This window comes from Peromyscus leucopus, chromosome X (genome assembly GCF_004664715.2).
Source record: "Peromyscus leucopus breed LL Stock chromosome X, UCI_PerLeu_2.1, whole genome shotgun sequence".
In the NCBI taxonomy this organism is placed as follows: domain Eukaryota; kingdom Metazoa; phylum Chordata; class Mammalia; order Rodentia; family Cricetidae; genus Peromyscus; species Peromyscus leucopus.
In genome coordinates this window covers 31638679-31662219 of record NC_051083.1, presented here as the reverse complement: position 1 = coordinate 31662219, position 23541 = coordinate 31638679, and the positions used below count along the sequence as shown (strand labels likewise).

Sequence of the window (23541 nt, the reverse complement as noted above, 5' to 3'; positions counted from 1 at the left end):
AGCCTGTTATTGAATTACAATTGCAATTCCTCTATATGGGTCTTCTCCTTATCCACCCTTAATGATAGGATATCAAGGAGAAGTTAAGAGGAATGATGTTTACAGAGCCACAGCTTAGCATCACCCAGGACTGAAGTCCAGGCCTTTTCAACCCAGATGGATTGCTCTTATCTTTCTGTTCTGTTGTGGACATCTGGGACCCAGCTGGCAGCAGTTAGCCTCCATACTCCTCCTCTAAAGGACTCTCTACTCCACCCCCAACACTCACAGTCCAGGCTGGCTCTCTCCTTTTCCTAACCTCATCAGTATAGCATCTCTCTGTAGCTGTTCTACAAAGGTTGCTTTCATGACTAGGCTCATAAACTGGGGAGGAAATAATTGCCTTGCAGGATGAATATAGCAAAGAACAGAATGTCCTCTACAAACTCACCAGAAGCACTCATTGTACCTCTTTGACTTTTTTTCATTTTCCAAAAGACAATCTTTCATGAAAACCACGCATGCTCATAGAGGTCAAAAAAGGCCTTTTATCTTTTGGCCTTTCCACCGAACCTTCCTATTCCAGCCCCAGCAAATTCTTGGTAGACACAACATTGGAAACTAAAACTGAAACTTTCTATTAGCTGATTAGTTTTCTATTGCTGTTATTACAAACTACCAAAACAGAGAGGCTTAAACAATAGAAATTTAGTCTTAATAGTTTCACATGTGAAACGTGGCTCAATTGAGTCCCTTGGGGTTTCTCAAAAAAAAAAAAAAAAGCAAACAAAAACAAAGATCAAGGTGTTGACAAGGACACAATCTTTTCTGGAGGCTTTGGGGTGAACCTGCTTCCATGCAATCAACAATCAGGTGATTGACAGAACTCAGTTATTTGTGGCTATGGGGCTCAGGTCCCCCTTCCTTTCTTGCTGTCAGCTAGGAGAGTCTCTGTTCTTTCTGGCTGCCCTGCATCCCTCATCACACTGCCTTCCTGTCTTCTCAGGCTCCCATCCTTCCCATCTCTCTCCTTTAAAGACTCATGTGATTATACTGCTAACCCAGAATAATCTCCCAATTTTAAGGTTAAATGATCACTGATTTCAATTATATCTATGAAGTCCCTTTGCCATAAGAACACAATATAAGAGTAGAGATTAGGAGAGCACAAATTCTGCTCAACACAGTCTATCCCCTGGAACACCCTATGATTCCAATCCACTCCCTACATACAACACATTACCCCATCCTAAGATTCCCAGATATCTCATTCCTTTTAATACCCAAAAATCCAGAAGTCTCTTTTGAATCTTACTAATTCAAAAGTACCACGTCTCCTCATTTGTATCATCTGAATCAGGTACAGCTAAGGCTCAAGTTCAAAATGTAATTCCTCTCTGTCTGTGGATCTGGAGAACTAAAGAAACACATCCCCTGTTTTCAATACATGAAGGAAGGTTGGGCAAAGCATAAAATCTGTGGACAATTATGCTTCAAAAAAACGGAGAAGTGAACAGTGAAAAATGAATCATCGTTCCAAAACATTTTAAAATCCAGCCAGATTCCATTATGTTTCAAGGTTTGGGAGGAGGCCTCGATTGGTGTTGGCTTTCATCTTACCTTCCAGGCTCTCTCTGGACTCGTGGTTCCCTTCTGATGTCATCCTTCCATGTTTATGCCTGAGCATCAGCTTGATTCTTGCCCACGGAACTTGAAGACTCTAACAGCCTTTTTCATTTCAGTGTCTCTGCTCATGTGAAATTGTCTAGACTCTGAAATCTCCTGAAAATGTCATGGGCCACTCTATTAGAAGCCAAGTCCACAAACATTTTTCATCTCGTCTGTTTTCCATTTTTAGCTTCTGATAAATGGCTGAAGAACAGTGCCCTTCCTCTTTCTGTAAGGTCCCTGTGAATCATGCCCTTCATCTCCTCAGAGCCTTTGAGTGAGGGTACTGACCTCTGTAGTCTAGAAGGGGTTAGAATTTCCCATGTCATCGGGTTCCTTTTTGCTTAATGATTATTCCCTCAATTTCCACTGGTCCTCTCACATTTTCTACTAAGAAGAAGAAATCAAGTTGGACTTTTAACACTGCATTTGGAAATCTCCTCAGCTAAGCATTCCAGTGGGTCTCTCAGAAGCCCAGCGTTCCCCAGCACTCCACCCGAGTTCTTCCAGGTTGTCCACCACCCCTTCACTCCTTTCCAAAGAGTTTCCATACTTCCCAGCAGTGGTTCCCAAACATCTCTACCGCTTCTTTGTCAGACTTTTCTCTGAACTGATTTATAATTCTCCTCAAGCTTTATGAGCCCTCATTTAATGACTTTTTTTTTTTAGCATACTGCCATGTCATGAATAAAGTAGTTCACTTCTTGGGTATCAAGGTTTCCTCATCAACACTGTAATTCTAGTTTCAACTTTTACGATAATGTATACTCCCCCAAATGATTTTAATCTTCTGAGTGGCTTTGGATTTTAGCCATGACCATGTTCTATAAGAAGAATGCCATCAATGCAGCCAGCAGCCCCATGTTAGCCAGTTCAAGGAAGGAGAAGGGTTATTTTGGTCAAGTTGTTGGCCTCTCTTGAAATCAAGAGTGGGCTGGTGGTCTCTGAGACAAAGGCCCCTTTGTGTTCTGTTTCCCAAGGCTTGGCACAATAACAAGACCTGACAGCCAGCCAGCCAACAGTCAGTTTTCACTTTCGTGAACAAGTTTAGTGATTGCTTGGCACCATTGCAACCGATACACATACACTATTATTAGTGACTTATAGATGAGGGATTGAAGCAGAGAGAAGAAAAGAATTTGCCCAAGACTGCAAAAGATTAAAGGCGAGATTTAAATCCATGAATTCTAAGTTGGGCTCCTATACTTTTAACTAAGATGCAATGCTAGGAGCGTACCATCCATCAAACCACCTCCCCTTACTCAATGATGCTGGAAGATGATGGCAAGAGAAAGTTTCCCCCCTCCAACCTCCAATCGAATTAAGGAAGAGTAGTGTTGGAAAGAAGAAAGGAGGAAATGAAACTCCGGGTTTGGAAAGTAGAAAGTAAAGAAGTCGGGCACTCATGGGCTCAGAACACTGTACGTTTAACCTCAGTCTCTCGTATCGTTTCTGTCTCAGTGCAGCATGAAGCTTACTTTCAGTTCTCTAAACTATCATGCATGGATACTGAGAATTCTAGAGTCCCAGAAAGTAAGGAGACAAGGAAATCAGCTGTAGTTTCCATCAAGCTAATGAAGAAAAGTTGATTAAAGTCATGTTTTCAGTCATCTCTGTGTCTATCAGCAGGAAGGTGCTATGTATTTACAACCTACACTCACTACCTAGAATAGCCATTGTGCCATCCAATGGGAAAGAGACTCTTGCTGCTGAGAACCAGATGTCCTCCTTGTTTCTTCCTTTTCAGAGAGGCTGCTCAAGGAAAGAATAAGAAAATACGGAAAAGGTAAAACATCTACATTCTCCAGTGCTACTCAAGGTGAGACTGCAAACTGGCAATGTGTGGGCCAGAGTTAGCTCACAGGCTTGTTTTGTTTGGCCTGCAGAATGTCAGCCTGCACAGCGGTTTTGCTCCCCTCAATGTTTTAAATTAGAAATAGTTGCCAACACAGAAAAAAATAAGCAAGTATCCTTTGACAGATGTATTGCGAAGACATTCTTCTGTTTTGAAGCTTACCAAAATGCTCTTAGTCATCGGTTCTGATAAACAAAATCCTTAGCTTTAATGAAGTCCAATTAATCAATCTTTTCCTTCACAGGTAGTACACTTTGCAAACTTTGTTTTTAAAGTCGTTTTACAAAATTCATGAAGATATTATCATATACTTTCTTCTAGAGATTTGTTTGGCCTTTTATATTCAGACCCAGACTACATATTGAATTAAATTGTGAGCATGGCACAGGGCCTGCACTGGTCTGCACCAGGTCCTCTAAGCTTATATCATGGCTTCCAGTCTAGTGTTTTTATGGGATTCCTGAATGTGTGAATGAGTGGGTCTCTGTTTCTTGTGCCTTCTCTTGGGCTCTTTTCTTCTGTTAGTTTGTCTTCTCCAATTGGATGTGATAGGATTTATTTTATCTTATATTTATTTAGTTATATTTTTAAATGAATAAATGAATGAATGAATGAACGAATGAATGAGAACCTAGTGACTAGAGTAAAGATTAACAACTGAACTGTCATTTATACCTGTGGGAGAGTGTAAATCAGTTTTCTCCAATCTCCGGAGTGATACTGGGTATATCAACCACTCCAGGACAGGCCTCATGTTCAGGAGTAGTTGTCTGTTTGTCTGTCTCTGAGTGTGAGAGTGTGTGTGTGTGTGTGCGCGCTTTTATTTGGTTACAGTTTTGTAGGGGCTTTTTGTTGTTTTGTTCTGTTTTTGTGGTTTGAGGGGGCTGATGTTGTACTGGGTTTTTGTTTGTTGAGAATAGAATAAGTTGTGTGGGTAGGGCAGGGAGAGAATCTGGAATATCTTGGAGAAGGGTAAGAATATAATCAAAATATATTTAAATTTAAAAATTATTTTAAAGAATAAAAGACATAATAAATTGTGTGCGTGGTGGGGATTCATTTCTTCTCATCTGGCTATTCAATTGTTCCACTACCATTTATTGAAAAGAAACTCTTTTCCATCACTGAATTATGATGGCTTTTAAAATTATAAATCAAGGGACTGTACTGTGTGGAAGTCTGTATTCTTTCCAATAATCTGCTTATCATTTCCACCCAGGTGTGGGTCAATACCTTCCTTGCTGTAGTTTAGAGTAAATGTTAAAGTCAGATGGTCTAAGTTCTCCAGCAGCCAGTCTCCATGATTACCCTGCTTCATTGGGCTGAACACTTCAAATTTGTGCCTGTAAGTTATAACTCATCAAAAGATTAAATTACCACAAAAGGACTTGCTAGGGGATGAAGGAGATGAGATGTTGAGTCTCTTCAGGACTCAGAAATATAGTGGTATGGCAACCTGTATGGCAATAAATAACACTGGTACTGTCCATGGACAGGGTAGACAGCTGCACCACATTGGCCCCATGACAGATGGACCAGTTCTGCTTCTCATTTTATCCGATTCATTTCACTCCTTTATATTTGAATTAATGAACTAGCTTAACATAGCCTTTTAATGTAAGTTTGGCTGTTTGAGGAAGTATCCACAGCAGTGGTGAGGAGGGGTCTAATTTGTTCTAGATAATAGTAGGAAACGAAAAGAGCCTCAATAGGCACCTCTGAACTGGATGTCTCAATTTCAGCACTGCTCATATTTGAGGCCAGGTCACTCTTTGTTGTTGAGGAGGGCAGGGTATCCTGTACATTGTAGGATGTTTAACCAATCCCCACACTATATCCACTATATGCCGTAGCATCCCTTGGTTATGACATTGCCAAATGGCCCCCTGGGGAGCCAGAGGCAGAATTACATCCAGCTGAGAACTATTAGGCCAGATGTACACACAGGGTGGTGAAGAAGATCTGTTCAGGCGTCGAGGCACTGGTTTAGAAGTGCTGGCGCGCGCACACACACACACACACACACACACACACACACACACCGCCCACCCGCTGCCACCTTCCCTCAGCCAATATCAGAACAGCAGATCTACAGGAAGGGAAAGGGTGTGTGGTTTGGTAAGGGTAAGAGTGAACTGTGCAGCATAGAGGTGTGGAGAGGCCTGTAGGGACCTTGAAGTCAGCAAAAGACACTCCAAGACCAAGTTCTCAGCACGAAGGAGATTTATTTGCCCCAGAGGGACAAAGGGCAGGGAATAAGAGGCAAAGACAGGAGAGAGAGGATGAGGGAGAAGGGGAAGGGAACAGGAGGGATATTAGTCCCAAAGGGGTAAAGGACTGCCTCTGGAAAAGAGGACACAGATGTGGCCCATAGGCAAATGACACTTTATAAAGGTAAACGGAGAAACCCCTTGTTAGGATGTAGTGGTATATTTTGATTGGACAGGTTAATTATGGCAGGCAAAGGGGGACTTTTGATTGCTGGACTCCAATACTTTGACAGCTAGACCTTGGTACTCAGCCTCAAGAGGAGGAAGTGGCCAAATAAGGGAAGAGACCTTGGGGGCCAGCTTTAGGAGTGTAATCTAAGGTTTTTAGCAAGGCAGAGGGAATGGGGGAGAAGGGCAGGGCCTACCAGAGCCATGTTTACCATGCTCAGACCTACTAGAGTCTCTTCGAAGCCCAGTGCATCGCAAACTCTAAGGGATATCTTTCATATAGACAAAAACATGAACAATATGTGCTGGAGTTGTATGGTATGATCAGCCTGTATGTTGTGACCCTAAATATTCTATAAATGCTGCCTCTTTTCTATTTTGCTTCATCCTCCACATACATATGAATGCCCAGTGTATATGATGTGTGAGGTGGGGCTAGATAATCTATGAAACTAATTTCTAGGATGCCACTAAGAGCCAGAAGCAACAGGAGAAAAACAATAATCTCTCCACCATCACCTGTGTCTCAGAAACTCCAGGGAGACCAGTATACAGGCTCTGAACACACGTGGGGGGAAGTTCAAGCCAATTTCATTTGAATATCAAAGAATCTGCATCACAGTTCTCTGTGTCTGCATTTAATTTGTTTGCCTTCTTTTATTCCATTCCATGAGCATTATCTTTCTTCCCCTTGGCTTTCCTGCAGCCTTGTAGTTTTGATTAAGGCCAATACAAGAGTGAAGGCATGTAGTCTGTTCTCTAATGCTGTACCAAAGACGGAAGAAGTCAGCCCAAGATATAGGAATACGAGGCAATTCTCCTTAGAAAACTTAAAAGTAATGAAACGGACTAAAAGCCAGCTGTCCTTATCAACATGAAGTCTTTCATGATTCCAAACATCAATGATCACATACCCGTCCGTCTCTCCAAAACATTCTTGCTGGTCTAGGCTGTAAACAACTACTCTACCGATGATGCCACAGGAGCCCCACAGCTGAATCTTCAAATCTGTCCAGTTTCTGTGCCAATGCCTTCTACACACTCTAAGAGAGCGTTAGGGAACGCAAAGGAAGGTCTGTGAGGGTTATGGTTTAACACCGTTCCTTCTGGGTTTAAAAGGAAAACGCTATGAGGGAAACATCCCTCAGATGCCTGTGAATACCACTGTCCCCACTCCTAGAACATCTCACAGTTGGAAAACAATATGACAGGACTCTTGGACCATGGAGACATTCTACTTGGAGCATTTTCTGGGATAGGCTTGGGGATTTCTTCAAATTGTTAAATAAACTTACTAAGCACTCTTTTTCAAAAGTAACAATATTTCAACTTCATTTCCCAACACTTTATTTCTTCACATTGATAATCTTCTGGACAAAGAGAGAGCTCTACAGTCTTCAACCATCACAGGCCCCTAATAGTACCACCTTCATAAAGGGGTTGAGGATGGAACAAAACAAACCCCATATTGTCCCATAGGATTTCTGCCTACAAAAGGTTTATTCTCTTGTGTCTTGGACTCTGGTACTTTGCCGGAACACACACCAGAATATAGATAATAAATTAAACTAGCAGGTTAGGTCATGTTAGAAATATTAGTTTGCAGTCTTTGAGTAAAATACTTCCTTTTCAGAGAGCAGAAAATGGAGGAATCACAAGTCACTCCCTGAATATGAGTACTCTGCTCATCTATACTTCACCATCCTAATGATCGGTGAGCTTCTTGAAACAACAGGCTTGTCATAGTGGTCTCATTTCCAGCTCCTGAGCCAGCACTTGGTTGTACAATAAGGGCATAGTAAATGATCTAAAGAAGGCGGGTCAACACACAAAACAAATTCAGGGACAGCATGGTAGACTTTTGTCACTGTGACAAAAAAAAATCACCTTACATGAACAGAAGAAAGATTTTGACTTACGGTTACAGACATTTTCAGTGTTTCATGGAAAGGAGGATGTGATTAAAAAAAAAAACCAGCTCACATTATGGCAAGTAGAAAACAAGGAGACAGAGAACTGCCTGGGACAGATTACAGCTCTGTGGTGGTTTGAATAATACCTGTCCCCACAGGCTCATAGTGACTGGTACTAATGGGAGATACAGCCTTGGAGTAGGTGTGGAGTTGTTGGAGGAAGTGTGTCACTGGGGGTGGGCTTTGAGGTATCAGTCTCTTCCTGCTGCCTGTGGATCCAGATATAGAACTCTCAGCTCCTTCTCTAACACCATGTCTGTCTGCATGCCACCATGCTTCCTGCCATGATGATAATGGACTAAACCTCTGAACTGTAAGCCAGCCCCAGTCAAACGCTTTCTTTTATTAGAGTTGTTGTGGTCATGGTGTCTCTTCACAGTAACATAAACCATAACTAAGACAAGCCCTCAAGGACATACCCCTTCCTAAAGTCCTTTGAATCTTCCAAAAATGATACCATGGCCTGGGCTCAAGCCTTTAACACATGCCCTGTGGGAGCCCGTTCTCGGGTTCCTCATGGCTTTACCCAGCAGGTCCACATAGAAGATGATTAGGACCACGGGCCTGAATGCAGGTGTTTGAGATGGTCTGCACTTGGCTGTGCTAGGGGTGTGGGGGGAGGTCTTTTGTTCCACCCCTTGGTGTCTCTATAAATACCCTAGGGCAGAGACAGTCAGGATTCGTTGGAATAGGTTCAGACTCTTTCGAGGCTATCTTTTATTTTCTATCTGTTTATATCCACAATCTGAATCCTTCTATCTAATATTTCCTGCTGCTCACACTCAAGAAAACTCTGGGGAACCGTGGGGTTGGTGGATAAACGCCCCGCAATGCCCAAACCATAATAGATGGATACTACAACACAGCAGAAAATCCAGACAATAGGAGACTTGTGTTTCCTAAAATTATACACATTTTTAAAGGTGAGAAGTTGCAACTGAGAATTTGGTCAGGATTGGGGACAACTGTTCCTCATTATTCTTCATCACTCCTGTGATGGTTAGTATTGTTAACTTGGCAAAACCTGGAATCACCTGGGAGATGGGTCCCTGGGCACATCTGGGAAATTCTCTTGATTACATTAATTGCAGTGGGAAGAACCCTCCTCTGTGGATGGTACCATTCCCTGGATGGGATCCCGAACTGTATGAACGGAAAAAGGGAAGTGAGCAGCGGCATGCATGCCACCTGACTTCTCTGCCATGAAGGGCTATGAGCAAGGAACAGACCCCTTCTCTCTGAAATTGCTTTTGCCAAGGCTTCTTTTCTTTAATTTTCTCTCCCTCTCTCCCTCTCTCCCTCTCTCCATCTCTCTCCCCCTTTCCCCCTCTCCCCCTCTTCCTCTCTCTCTCCCTCTCTCTTTTCGAGACAGGGTTTCTCTGTGTGGCTTTGGAGCCTGTCCTGGAACTCACTTTGTAGCCCAGGCTGGCCTCGAACTCACAGAGATCCGCCTGACTCTACCTCCTGAGTGCTGGGATTAAAGGTGTGCGCCACCACTGCCCGGCGCTTTATTAAGGTATTTTATCACAGCAAAAGAGAAAAGACAATTTCCTTTCTAGCTAAGGTCATCATGATGGGAACAGTCTTTGTTGTTATTGTTTTGGTTTGGTTTGGGTTTTGAGACATAGCTTCACAATATAACCTATCTATACTGACCTTTAACCCACTATGTAGCTCAGGCTGGTCAATAACTTGTGATCCTCCTGCCTGTGGTAGGATTACAGGAGTATACCCGGCTTAGGAACACTCGCAAACTAAAAACACTGAGTAGATAAAGCAAGTAACCTGGCCCCACATTAAGCCCAGTTTCCAGTCCGTAGATCTTTAAAGTCCACATTGAGTCTGTCCTGATGTCCCATGACTGCTAAGTGCTTACTGTTTACAGATATTGAAGAACCTCTCTTAAATTACCAGGAAGTAAAACAACTAAACCTCCAACTTCGATTTCAATGGAAAGGACCTCCCACTCCTTTCACATTGCCAGATTTAAGTGCACACAAGACCAAAGGGAAACCAGAAACACTGACACTAAGACACCATAAAAACAACTTAGTTATCATACATTTATTTTTAACATAGCACCTCAGTTTCACATCATGTATATTTTCCAAGTTGGAAATCCTTAACTTACTATGTTCTTCACAGATTTTTCAACAAGTGTGAAAAAGAGGCAGTAAAGTTAGCATGAGTCTACAAATCACAATCCAAATATAGGACACTCTCAGAGATTTATGTTTAAGGTAAATACATAGAATGTTCCCAATGGTTAGCAAATGAATGAGACTCTGGCTGAGTTACATATTAGCACAACTTGTTAGCACAATATCATGAAAAGACAGAAAGCATCAAATATATACTTTGCTGTTACACTTTTTACTGTTACATGTACCTATAGTGAAAAAATATAATATACATTTTTACCTTCAAGGTTAAAATAGACAGTCAGCTCATTATCTCTCTTAGCCGATCACTATGAAGACTAAAATGGCTCTTTTTGCCTCTGGCTCACTTAAATACCTTACTTGTGCTGAAGATGAAAAGAATGGCAGTTCTAGTTCTTAAGAAGAGGGTATCCCTGCTTCCCAAGATAGGTGCAGTGGAAGCTGGCACACAAGGTGACTTGAAACAGAAACTACAATTATTCATCAAAGCGGCATATGATGGGTACTGTGTTCAGTCTCATGACAGAGCTCCCTGAAAGAACTTTAGGATCTAGTCTTATCATCCCAGACTGCTATGGACCTGGTACCTGAGGGTGTCCTTACTGTAGTCCCCAAATTCCAATTTAAGCCCTCGTAATGCCTGCTGTCCTCTGCTCTTCAGAGTCATAAACCTAGTGTCGTTAACTTCCCACAGCCACGATATTAGCTGACAGGAGAAATCACAAGACAGGCAAACTAAGCATTCTCCAACAGTTGTCAGCAAAGCTAGGCTTCTGCAGACAGAGCAAGCGCCAACGACTGCAACATGCAGTGTTTTCCATGTGTCCGTTACGACCAGAGTCAAAGTAGGAAGCAAGCCTACAAGCCTAAACCTAAATAGACCTGGGCTGCCCAGCTCATAATCACACAGTGGCTGCTTCAAACAGATTTATAAGACTTCCTCTGAAAGTCTGTTTGGGGCTGAGCAGCGACTCTCAGAATCTCTATGATTTGTTTTTCAAGTCTGGTCCTCCTTGTCTGCTATTCTTGAGAGGTTCATATAATTAAATGCATTTCTCTTCACAAACAGGCAAAGCAGAATGGCCCACGGTAACATGTATTCCAACTGCCATCAGTGATCAACCTGTCTGTGCAGGTGGGATGTTCCCACAGCCCGTGCTGAAAGAGAAGCAAGCTGTGCAGGCTGAGACCTGTCCACATCCAGATCGTCCCTTCTTACTAGGAACTTGAATCACACTGAGTCATGATACAAAAAAGCTGTAACACCCATAACTAGAGTGGAAAGTCAACTAGCTGTTGAAGTCTGCGTTTTAAGGGAACACTCAAAACAGAAGCAATCCGCTGGAAAGAGCAAAGCCACTCACGTTGTATTTAGTGAGGGGGGGATTTCTTTAACCACTCCTCCTTTTTCTTCTCACCCACACTGTTCACACCACAACCCAGGGAGCCTGCTTGGTGGTCACATGGGGCCATCTGCTTGTGACGAGATGGCAAATTGTTTTTACATTTGTAAGACCTCATTCCCTTGATGATATCTAGTTGGAGGTGTGATTGTAGTATGTGTTGAACAAATGTCTTAGCTTTAAGGTGCAATACTATAATTGAGCTCTTTCTAACTACTGCTTAGAAAAAGACATTTGCAAATGTCTTTTTTGATTGCAAGAATCACATCAATTCCAGATATTGTCTAAGTGATATTCTAATTATATATATCTATTATGTCCATGGTTATGAGACCATTTAGGACACAGACAAATGTTTAGAAATCCTATACAGTCAACCACAGTTAAAGAAAAAATATTTTACAATAGTTCAGACATTGGTAGGAAGTCAAAAGAAAAGTTCATGTGTTTAGATTACTTATCTATCCCTAAGATGTGCTAAAATGGACCATTTGTGACCCAAGTGACCAAAGATATACTGGAGAAAACTATAAGCTACTACATATTGAGTTCATTTTTATCACAGTAGTCTATTTGAGAAAGCAAGTGCCCACAGGAATATGGGACTGGAATCTATTCAAAGCAATAGCTGTCCAAAGTTCTGCCAAGATTTAAAGTAATGTACTGCATCATCAAAGGTGAGGCATTAGAACAGTTTAATGATATCATTTTCCCTCAAATTTTATTTTTTACTTAAATTTGAGAGAAATGTCTAGACCTAAAACTCCTTAGAAGATGTTTTCATATTTAAAGACCAATTAAGTCAATATATTTCAATATAAACAGAAAAGGCTTTCTAATCTATTTTTAGGATTGACAGAGGACTAAGTTGGAATCTATAAAATCAGGCTAGCATCCCAACTCTACCACTAGCTATCTATTTTTGTGGATTCCTGGGCAAAGAGCTCCCAGTTTTTAGGGTTGTAATCTTCCCATGCTAGCTATAGGAGAGAAACACTGGCCCTGCCCTAACATTCATATGGGCACAGCTTCCAGCTAAGCTGACTCCTTTCTCAATTAGTCCCAAACACTTGTCTGATACTTATAAAGTGCTTAGATCTTTCCAACTAGAGCAAATATCTGCCTTGGTTATCACATTATACATCCATTTTTTTTTTCTGTTTACCATTGGAGTTTTGCTTTAGGTCTATGGATAGAAAGGAGGCCACATGCTGTATGCCACTTACAAGAGATGCTAAAGACCCCAATAAGCCCAAGATCAGTTCCTACTGTGCTTTCATCTGTAGGACTGGAGGATCCCCATGCAGTAAGACAACTGAGCAACAAGGCAATTAAACCCCTATGAATGGAGGCAGTGTTAGCCTTCATTCTGTAGAATTCTGTCCAAGTAGCAAATCTGCATCTCTCATCCCTCATCAGAGAAGCTTCTTTTTACAACAGATGGCGATTAATTCCAGAGCAGTTTTATAGGTGATTTCAGTGTGCTTGCCTTCCTATATCATATTAAAGACTCTAAAAAACAGTATCAGGTATTGTAACCCTAAAAGTACACATTCTAAGAAAACACAGAAATAAAGGATGAATACTAGTCATATAATAATATATACTTAGAAACACAAATATTTCCTTTCAAAAATCCATTTTTAAGCAACTCATAAATTGATCAAAATTGGGTCCAGCTAAGAATATTCTGTGTGTGTGTGTGTGTGTGTGTGTGTGTGTGTGTGTGTGTGTATTATTGGTAGGTGTTTAATGAAATGCCTAAATTAAAATATTGGTGATGGGCTGGAGGTATGACCCAGAGTTTGCCTAGAATGCGTGATGTCCTAGGTTTCATCCCCAGCTCCACAAGAACTATATTGATGAGGCTGTGACACTCAAAGGGCCTTGATTGTCCAATGCAAGTCTTATCCTTTAAGGGAAAAAAAGACAACTAAATAAAATCCCAATCTCAACCCAGTTCCCTGGGTCATTTACTTCACAGGGAAACAGCAAGTCAGTGTGGTTAAACACAGTTAGACTAACGTTCCTTAGGCTGTGTCTGGTTGGTAGATTTGAAGTGCTACCGCAAGTGAGGGCATATGCACTGGACGATTTTGAGATAAAGTGCATATGTTGGTCTTTCCTGTATTAAATGTACCAAACACCAAACATGCTGTGAAACAGCTGCAATCAGAACACTGTTGAAAATTTGTCACAGCCCCCATATCCCAGCATAAGGAAAAAAGAAGTCACCTACAAATTTGCACTGACCCATTCATAATCTTAGGAGGGCTTAAACTCAACCCCGAGCCCTCCCTACAAGAACAACAAAAGGCAGCCAAGGGAGAAAAGGAAATGCAGAAATAGTTCAAGTTTCCTGACTTTCCAAATTAAATCAGTTTCAAATCCTTAAATATGCATGGAAGAGATTCAACAATTTGTTTTTCTTTGGAAAAACATCATCTGTTTGAACCCTTCTCTTCTGTTATTAAGCTACTGATAAAGCTTGCCAAAGGAACAGGGAAGTATTAAATAAACGCCTATTTTTACTAAGCGCTCTCAGCTCTATTGAAATCAACAGCCTAATCTTGCATATTATAAATCTATCCAAAACCATTTCAATAAGTACCCTGTGCACACCACATCCCACTATGCAAAGAATGGGTAGGTTGGCAAAATGCACAAGAGACAGTATGTCATGCCTTAAGTCTCTCAAAGTAATGTGAACATTGGAATGCCCTGCTGAGGATTGGTGAACTAGGGACCCTGTGACCCTATAAGTCAGTCATTTCCTACTTTCAACTGGGCTATACTACTACATTTCTACAGGATACTGGCTTTCTGCAATTTGAGCTTGCTTTATTCACTTCCACTAGAGTTAGCTGAGATCCTCTGAACTGTATATAAAGTCAATACTTCCCAAGGGCACTCTTTACAGAGAACAAATAGTCATAAAGCCAGTGTGAAGATTACATTCTTTCATTATGTCTTCAGACCCAACGCATTTGAAATCCAGGCTAAAATAAAGACAACAATTGGAGAGTTGGTAGCCATTACCCTTCCCTTCTCAACCTGGATACCTGGGTTCAACAACAAATAGGTAAATATCCAGCTACTCATATTTGATGGGTAGTTTCCAAGATCATGCATTTACAGAGATGTTATCCTCATGCAGGATAAAAGTAGTGATCTGGAAACTATTTAATTTGATTAGGCAAGGAAATTAAAGTAGATTGTACTTGCCCAAAAACGTACATGAAAAGGATTGAGTTATCTAGGTTGGTGGCTGAGATTGGCCAAGTTGAACAGTTCATTGCCAAAATCACTACTTCACATAGGTGTAAAGACCCATTCTGATATTTAATAGAAAACAATAGTCATGTATTATTTATAGCTGATATAATATCAAAATGGCACTAGAGAAGCGTTTTTTGGCATATAGTGGTAGAGGGCACAGTGCCAGTGTAAATCTGATGCTTTAATTATATTTCAGCTTTTGTTTTTATTGTAGTCATGCCTAAGACTATCCAGTTGGAATCCACATTATTCAGGAAACCAACCTTCTGTATGAAACACACAAGAATAAAATGAGCATCCTGCTAGAACTTCATCATTAGGTTCTGTAAAAATTATAAATTCTTAAATAAATAATGCTCTGAGTTATCTGATACAAGACCAATTTTAATAAGGAGAAATATTTAAAAGTGGTTAAAATGGAAGATAAATTCCACTGATAGTAAAGTTTTTAAATGGTACTTAGGATTAAACTTGGGGTTTTCTGCATATCAGACGAGCACTCTACCACTGAGCTATATCCTTGGCTCTCTTTTTACATTTTATTTCAGACGGTGTCTCAATAAGCTTCTCAAGATGGCCTTGAACTTGTGACCCTCCTGCTTCAGCCTCCCAAGTAGCTGATAATTAAGATTTTAAGTACAATAATCAGTTGAAGACATTTTTACCACCACTGTAAAATATACAAGAGTAGTGCAAAAGAGAAAATCATACAGAATATATTGTGCTGCTCACAGCTTTTGACATTCAGACATCTATGACAAGTGGTTGGGCTCAAACAAAAGAAAGATCTTGGCAGACAAGGTCATCCACTGTCACTCAAGACTTGAGGATGTCACAACACTGTGACTGGACGAAGTTGTTCCAATTGGTTTTCCAATGCAATCCGTTCTTGATGAACCTCCTAAAATGTACAAAACAAGGGAAAGAAAAGGAAAAGCCATCATTTCTCAGGTTCATCCCTATTTCTTTATACAGTCAAAGGAAATGCAGAACTGGACTGACAGACACTCAGGGACATGTGGTCTGGAAGGCACCATTTTCAATGCTGGTGATTAGACAAAGAGAGTTTCACAATCACTAACCTTTCAATGCCTTTCTGAAGATGATGAAATGCAACTGCTCAACTTTTCTTTGCAAGCCTGCCTTAGCCTCACTCTGTGTTCATGGGCTCAGAAGGCAGCAGAGAATGACATGAAATATTAAAAAAGCTAATACGGGAGAACTAAAGGAGAAAGCGACTCCCAGTACAGAACTATGAGTCACTTCAACTAAGTTTCTAGTTGCAATCTCTGGCTTCTTTTCTGGCACAATATTTAGCTAGGGATGAAGGATAAAAAGATACACTGGCCATCCTTCCATCAAAGTCTCTTTTCCAGGCTCTTGCACATAATTCAGCTAACTTAAAGTAATTTCTGGGTAAAAGGAAGAAGAGACAGACAGTAATCTGCTATTTGGAAATTCAAACTATGTCGTTTTTCTTTTACTACATTGATTTAGTTATTTTACATCCTGACTGAAGCTTCCCCTCCCTCCTCTCCTCTCACTCCCTCTGTGCACCACCACCCATCCACTCCTCCTCTGTTTCTGTTCAGAAAGGGGCAGGCCTCCCATGGGAGTCAACAAAGCATGGTACATCAAGGTGAGGTAGGACTAAGCTCCTCCCCTCATATTAAGGCTTGATAAGGCAACTCGGTATGAGCAATAGTTTCCCAAAAGCAATCAGTGTTAGGTATAGACCCTGCTCCCAACAAACTTTCAGTCTTAAAACAGATTTTTCAGAGAAAAGGCTCAATTCTGAGATGTTCCAGAAAGCCAACATATATTGGAAAACCAATGTACAGAACTCAACAAATGTTCATTCATTCATACTCCTAGCAACCTATCTTCTATATCTATTAGCTCTAGGTCACATGCTGCTCTAGCTATGATGGTATCAGCAAAACCCAAGAAAGAGCAGGCCAGTGCCTTTTTAGGGCTTCTATTCAAATGGGTGGCAAGACAATGAAATGAGCGAAGAAGACAGATTTCAGAGGAAATAAAGACGATGCACTGGAGAGCAACAGATGGGGAGAGAAAGAAGAAAGTATGACCAGGGAACATTGCCTAGAGGTAATGCAACTTGAGCAGAGACATGAATGAAGCTGGAAGGAAGCTACTTAAACATGTGGGGTGAAGATATGCAGGGTGACTAAATGACAACTTCAAAGGCTCCAAGGGAGCAAATGATTTTTGTGAATGTGATATACAAAAAGAACGGAGTTCAGTTGCTAGAATGCTTGCCTTAAAGAGTTCTATCCCCAGAACCACATGCGCAGGTCACAGTGGCATGTGCATGGAATTTCAGCACTTAAGATGTAAAGGAAGGATAATTAAAAGGAGTTCAAGCCAACCTGGCATCCATTAGTGAATTTAATGTCAGCCTGAACTATATGAGATCCTCTCTCAATAAAACAAAACTGAAAAGAAACAAAAAGAACAATGGATGAAGCTGATCTACCCAAAAGCAAAAGGAGAGATGAGGGGATAAAGCCAAATGAAATAAAAATGAAGTTAATGAAGTAAAAATGAGATAAAAATACAAATCACTTCAAAAGAGTGCTGAATGACTTTCCAGGGGGAGGGTACCATTTTGCAGCCCCACAGCCAATGCATGAAGTTCCAGTCACCTTCCTCTGACGGTGTCATGTTCTGTTTCAACAGTTCTAGTAAGTGTATAGTAGTATGTAACCCTAGCATAAATTGTCATTTCCCAAGTGGCCAATGATGTAGAGTACCATCTCTTGTGTATTTATGTTATCCTACATGCTCCTTGGTGAAATATCTGTTCCAGTCCTTTGCCAATTTTTAAATTGAAATGTTTGGTTTTTTAGAGTTCTTATTCTTTTTTTAAATTTTTATTTAAATTTTCTCATACAATATATTTTGATCATATTCCTTACACTCCCCCAACTCATTTCAGATCCTCCCTACTTCCCTACCTACCCACTTCATGTTCTTTCTCACTCTCTCAAAAAAAATTAAAGTCAAAACAGACAAACAAGTTGAAAGAAAGAAAATTAATAAGACAAAAATACCAAAACAAAACAAAAGGCATAGAGAGTGGGGAGGAAGGGGGAGGGAGAGGGAAGAGGGGGAAGGTAGGATATTCGTTGTGTGTCAGGCAACTAATGCTGGGTATGGGGCCTTCCCTGAAGTATGGTCAATATACCAGGGAGGTTCCATTGGAGAAAGTTGATTTTCACTTTCCCAGCAGGCATCAATTGCAAACTGCTTCTTAATTAGAGGTGGGAGTCTGTGTCCACTTCGCCCTTCTCCATGCTGGAAGTTTTGTCTAGCTTGGACATGCGCAGGCCCTGTGTATGCTATCATAGTCTCTGAGAGTTCATGCGTGCTCCAGTCTTGTTACATCTGGAAAATGCTATTTCCTTGGAGTTATCCACCACTTCGAGCTCTTATAATCTTCCCATCTCCCCTTCTACATAGATTCCTGAGCCCTGGATCGGGGGAGCTTGAAGACATCCCATTTAAGATTGAGTGATCCAAAGCCTCTCACTTTCTGTACATTGTCTACTGGTGGGTCTCTGTTAGTTCCCATCTGCTCCAAGAAGCAGCTTCTCTGATGAGGGCTGAGACACTGATCTATGGGGTGATAAAATGTCATTATTAGTTATTCCATTGCTGTGTTTCTTTAGCAGAATGATAGTTGAAGGTTTTCCCCCTGGATTTACTTTTGAGTTTAAAAAGTTATTTTTTAATCAGAACACAAGTTCTCTGTCACATGTGTAGTTTGAAAATATTTCTTCCCCCTCTGTAACTTGTATCTTCACTCTCTAGTGGTTCTGGCAGAACAAAAGTGTTTTAACTTTAATGAAGGCCAATACACTAAGTTATTTTCTTAGAGATTATGCTTTTAGTCATTTTTTTATACTAAGGTCATGTCTAACCTCAAGTCATGAGGGTTGTTTCCTTTGTTTCCTCCTAAACGTCTTGTAGTTACGCTTTCCATTTACACACAGGAGCCATTTTTCAGTTAATCTTTGAAGGAGTGAGACTTCGAACAAGATTCCCTATCTGTTACATACAGACAACCAACTGTTAAACATGGTCGCAGACCAGCTTTTTGTTGGGTTGATTTTGCATCATTGTCCTTCATCAAATGGCTTTATTTATGTGATCTATTTCAGGATTCGGATCTATACACTGCTCTCAGCACCATACTGTCTTGATGACAGCAGCTTGACAATGATTTCTTCATTTGCTCTTCCTTTTCACACTGCTTTAGCAATTCCAAGCTCCTCGGCCCTCAGATACAAATTTTTGGATCAGCTTGTTTATATTCATAAAAAATTCCTGCTGGGATCTTAATTGGTATTGTCATGAATCTAAAGATCACTGGAGAGAAATATGACAACTCTATTCTATTGAATCTTCCAAATATACAAATAAAGCATATCTGTACCTTTAGGTCTCCCTGGATTTCTCTCAGAAGCATTTTTTTTTTAGTTTCTAGCATAACAAATCTTATGTGTGTTCTGATAGATTTGTACCTAAGTATTTCATTTGGGGGAAGAGGCCAGCTACTATGAAGTGGTACTTTAAGAAAATTCCATTACCAATTATTTATGACTTATATACAAGACTATGACTGATTATTTTGTGTATTGATCTTATATCTTGGGACCTTCACAAATTCAACTGAACAATGGAATTATTTTTAAAATCCAATTTGCAATAATGTCACAAAAATTTTGGACAATTTGTCAAAAGATATGCAAGACTTATGTACTCAAATCTCAGAACCCCTCAGAAGTAATTTAGAAGACAAATAGTTGTAGATACTCCTCTACTTTCAGATTAGCAAAATCAACATGGTTTACATGCCAGCTCTCCTTAAATTGATTGATAGAATCAATGCAAACCTAACAGTACTGCTAATGAGTTTTTATTTTGTGGTACTTTCCTACCCATTCTCAAATTTGCATGAGACAAAAGGCTGACAATATCCAATGGAATCATGGAAAGGGACAAGTTGAAATTTTTATATTGCCACATTTCAAGACAGTATAAGGCAACAGCAATCAAGACTGTGTGATAGTAGCATAAGGAGCCACAGAAAGACTAATGGAACAGAGTAAGAAGCCAGAACTGAACCTCCAATTATAGGTCATTAGAGTTAGGATAATGACACCAGAGTGAGCCAAGGGAGGAAAAGTCTTTACATCAAATGGTACTGGATTAAGGAAATACTACAATGGGGGAAATGAACCTTAACCCTAATGCCACATCACGTACAAATTTAATTTAAAAATGTAAAAGAAGAAGCAATAAAGTTGCTAGAGGAAAATGTGTGAGAATTATTTTATAACCTAGAGATATGCAGTTTCCTTACATAGAAAGTAATAAGCTTAAAAAATGGCAAGTTTGGATTCTATCAAAATTTGAAGTATCTGCTCATAAAAGTATATAGTTATTACATAAATAGGTGATACAAACACTAGAAGGAAATATTGACAAACATATCTAATATTATTAACAATCAAAATATGTAAAAAGGTATCTGCCCACAACTCAATGGAAGCCAGGGTAGATAAGAATCTCAATGTAAAAACTGACCAAAAAAAATTCAAATGTGGGTGCACATACATATAATCCCAACACTCAAGAGACTGAGATAGGAGGATCCTGAGTTCAAGGCCAGCCTGGACTACACGGGGAGACCTTGTCTCAAAAACAAACAACATGGGGCTGGAGAGATGGCTCAGTGGTTAAGAGCACTGGCTGTTCTTCCAGAGATCCTGAGTTCAATTCCCAGCAACCACATGGTGACTCACAACCTTTTGTAATGAGATCTGGTGTCCTCTTCTGGCAGGCAGAACACTGTATACATAGTAAATAAATGAATCTTTAAACACACTTGAAAATATACTTCATAAGATATATATTAAAGGCTAATAGGCACATAAAAAAATAAATGACATAATTAGTCATCAAGGACATAATTAGTTATCAAGGAAGTAGAAAAAATTACCTTATCCCAGGCCAGGCTAAAATCAACAAAAATAAAATCAAATATTGACAAAAATTTAAAATTCTCACACATTAATGGGCAGAGTATAAAATGCTATAAACACACTTTTAAAAGGTACAATTTCTAATAAAATCAGCTACGCTACATATACTTACTATGGTACTTTGAACAGGAATGGCCCTCTATACACTCATATATTTGAGTCTCCAGTTGGTAGAACTATTTGGGAAGGAGTAGGAGATATGGCCTTATTGGAGGAGGTATGTCACTGGGGAGCAGGGGAGGCTCTGAGCTTTCAAAAGTCCCCCGCCCCGAGACCTAATCCCTCTCTCTGCCTGAAACTTGCAGATAAAATGCAGGCTCTCAGCTACTGCTCCAGCACCATGCCTTTCTGCCTGCTGCCATGCTCCCCACCATAATGTCCATGGACACGTCCTCCGAAACTGCAGTAAGCTCATACAATTAAATGCTTCCTTTTTATAAGTTTCCTTGACCATGTTGTTTCTTCACAGCAATAGAAAACTAACTAAAACACTTATCAACTGTTCCTGTTAGTTGACATCAACTTATTCTGTTAGGATAAATGAGAATATATTTCCACACAAAAACATGTCCAAAGTTTCTGTGGAGTGCTCTGTCATAAACGGAACATATACATCACTCCTCGCTGCAAGTTTCATGGAACATTTTTGGAGAGGAGGCATAAAGAATATAAGAGCCACAGGTTGTAAAGAGGACTAGGGCAAAATAGTGCTTTCTGAAAATGACAGGCCCACTGCACGCATGAACTCACAGAAGTTATGACTGCCTATGAACTTTCAAGCATGGATGGGGAGAGCCCAGAAGCCCCACTATTGGCAGGCTATGGTTGCTACCCAAGGGAGAGTCGGTTTTCTTTAGGGGTATGGTCCCTCCAGCTAGCTGCAATGAATGACCCCCCACACACAAATATAGGGACAGTACAAGTCTGACTCAGTGGGTTATTAAAAACAGATATGAGGGAAGAGAAGGGTGACTATGATCCAAACACATTGCATGAAATTCCCAGAGTAAGAAAAAGCATGTTATTAAAGAAACATGTTCAGTGATGCAGTTTTACTCACAATGTTCTAAAACTGTTAACAGCTCAAGTTTCCATCAAGAGACCTGATAATGGGATGATGGCATATTCACTCAGTGCCGTATTAGGTAGCAATGAAAGAACAAATTCTTCGTGCATTCAACAAAATAAATGAATCTCGAAAACTTGAGGCAAAAGTATTTGATTTAGGATACCATCATATAGAGTTACAGAACAGGCAAAACTACAGTATAAAATAATCCGAATGGTGGCTGCCCTGTGGTGGGGTAGAAGTGAAATGGGAGGGTAAGTGAGGAAGTGTCCTATGGTGATGGCAATGGTCTCTACATCCATAGAGTTTGCCTTCTATATACATTTGTTACAAGATCGCCAAGTATACAGTTAAGATTTGTATATGTTAAATTTCATGTCATAAGAAAAACCCATAAAAAATTGAACTCTACAAGGCTAGCCTGTTCTGCATACATAGTGAGTTCCAGGGATGATGTAGAGAGACCCTGTCTCAAATAAAAACTTCAACACTAGCTAACAATGTGCATGCTGAAGTATTTAGAGAATGTATACAGATGTTGGTAATTTATTTGAATATGTGTCAAAAATTAAATAAACTGGTGAATAGAGGAGACAAACTGACACATGCATACTAAACAAACATAATAAAATTGTAATAACAGAACTAAAGCAGTGTTCGTACACATATTCACTGTCCAGTTCTTCCAAACTTTCTATGTCTTTAAAAGTTCGGTAATAAAATGTCTTGGCAGAGGTGGGGAGTACACAAAAGTCAGGGATGGAAGGGGATAGAGAATGTTAAAGCAGCACCCGTGGGGTAGAAGGCAAAGGAGTAAAGCACAGGATCTCAGTCACAAACACTCTTTCCAGATGGGCACAGTGCTGCAGACCTGTCATCCCAGAGCTCGGGAGGTTGAGGCAGGAGGATTTTGAGTTCTAGGACATCCTGAGCTGCTTATCAAGGCCCCATCTTTTAAAAAAAAAAATGAAAAGCAAGCCAGGCGGTGGTGGTGGTGGTGGTGGTGGTGGTGGTGCACACCTTTAATCCCAGCACTCTGGAGGCAAGGCCAGGCAGATCTCTGAGAGTTCGAGGCCAGCCTGGTCTACAGAGCAAGTTCCAGGACATCCAAGGCTACACAGAGAAAACCTGTCTTGAAAAAAAAAAAAACAAAAAAATAAAATAAAATAAAAAAGGAAGGAGGGAGGGAGGGAAGAAAGAAAGAGAGAAAGAGAGAGAGAGAGAGAGAGAGAGAGAGAGAGAGAGAGAGAGAGAGAGAATGAAAGGAAGGAAGGAAGGAAGGAAGGAAGGAAGGAAGGAAGGAAGGAAGGAAGGAAGGAAGGAAAGGAAGGAAGGAAGGAAGGAAGGAAGGAAGGAAGGAAGGAAGGAAGGAAGGAAGGAAGGAAGGAAGGAAGGAAGGAAGGAAGAAAGAAGAAAAGTAATTTTAGAGGAAAGCATGGCCATTTATGTAGATTCTTCTAAAACCTTAATTAATTAATTAAACAAACCAAAGCCCATTGGCCATAAGAGGAATGTGGGAAGACAGCAAGACCACACTAAGGTGGGAGAGAGAGAAAACAGAAAGTAAAAACAGTGAATGAGAATAATTTCTAAGAAAATTCACATGAAGAAGACCAGAGAACCAGAGCAGTAGCTACCCAATGA

At 40.4% G+C, this 23541-nt stretch overlaps 1 protein-coding gene across 1 annotated transcript in view; it reads right to left on the bottom strand.

Annotated features, from left to right (window-relative positions):
• Window positions 1-9962: 9962 nt before the first annotated feature.
• Reps2 (RALBP1 associated Eps domain containing 2) overlaps window positions 9963-23541 on the bottom strand; it is a 230421-nt gene continuing 216842 nt past the window's right edge. The window contains 1 exon segment of the mRNA XM_037198871.1: window positions 9963-15658. Coding sequence (XP_037054766.1) covers window positions 15590-15658 — 69 coding nt within the window. The 3' untranslated portion in view covers window positions 9963-15589.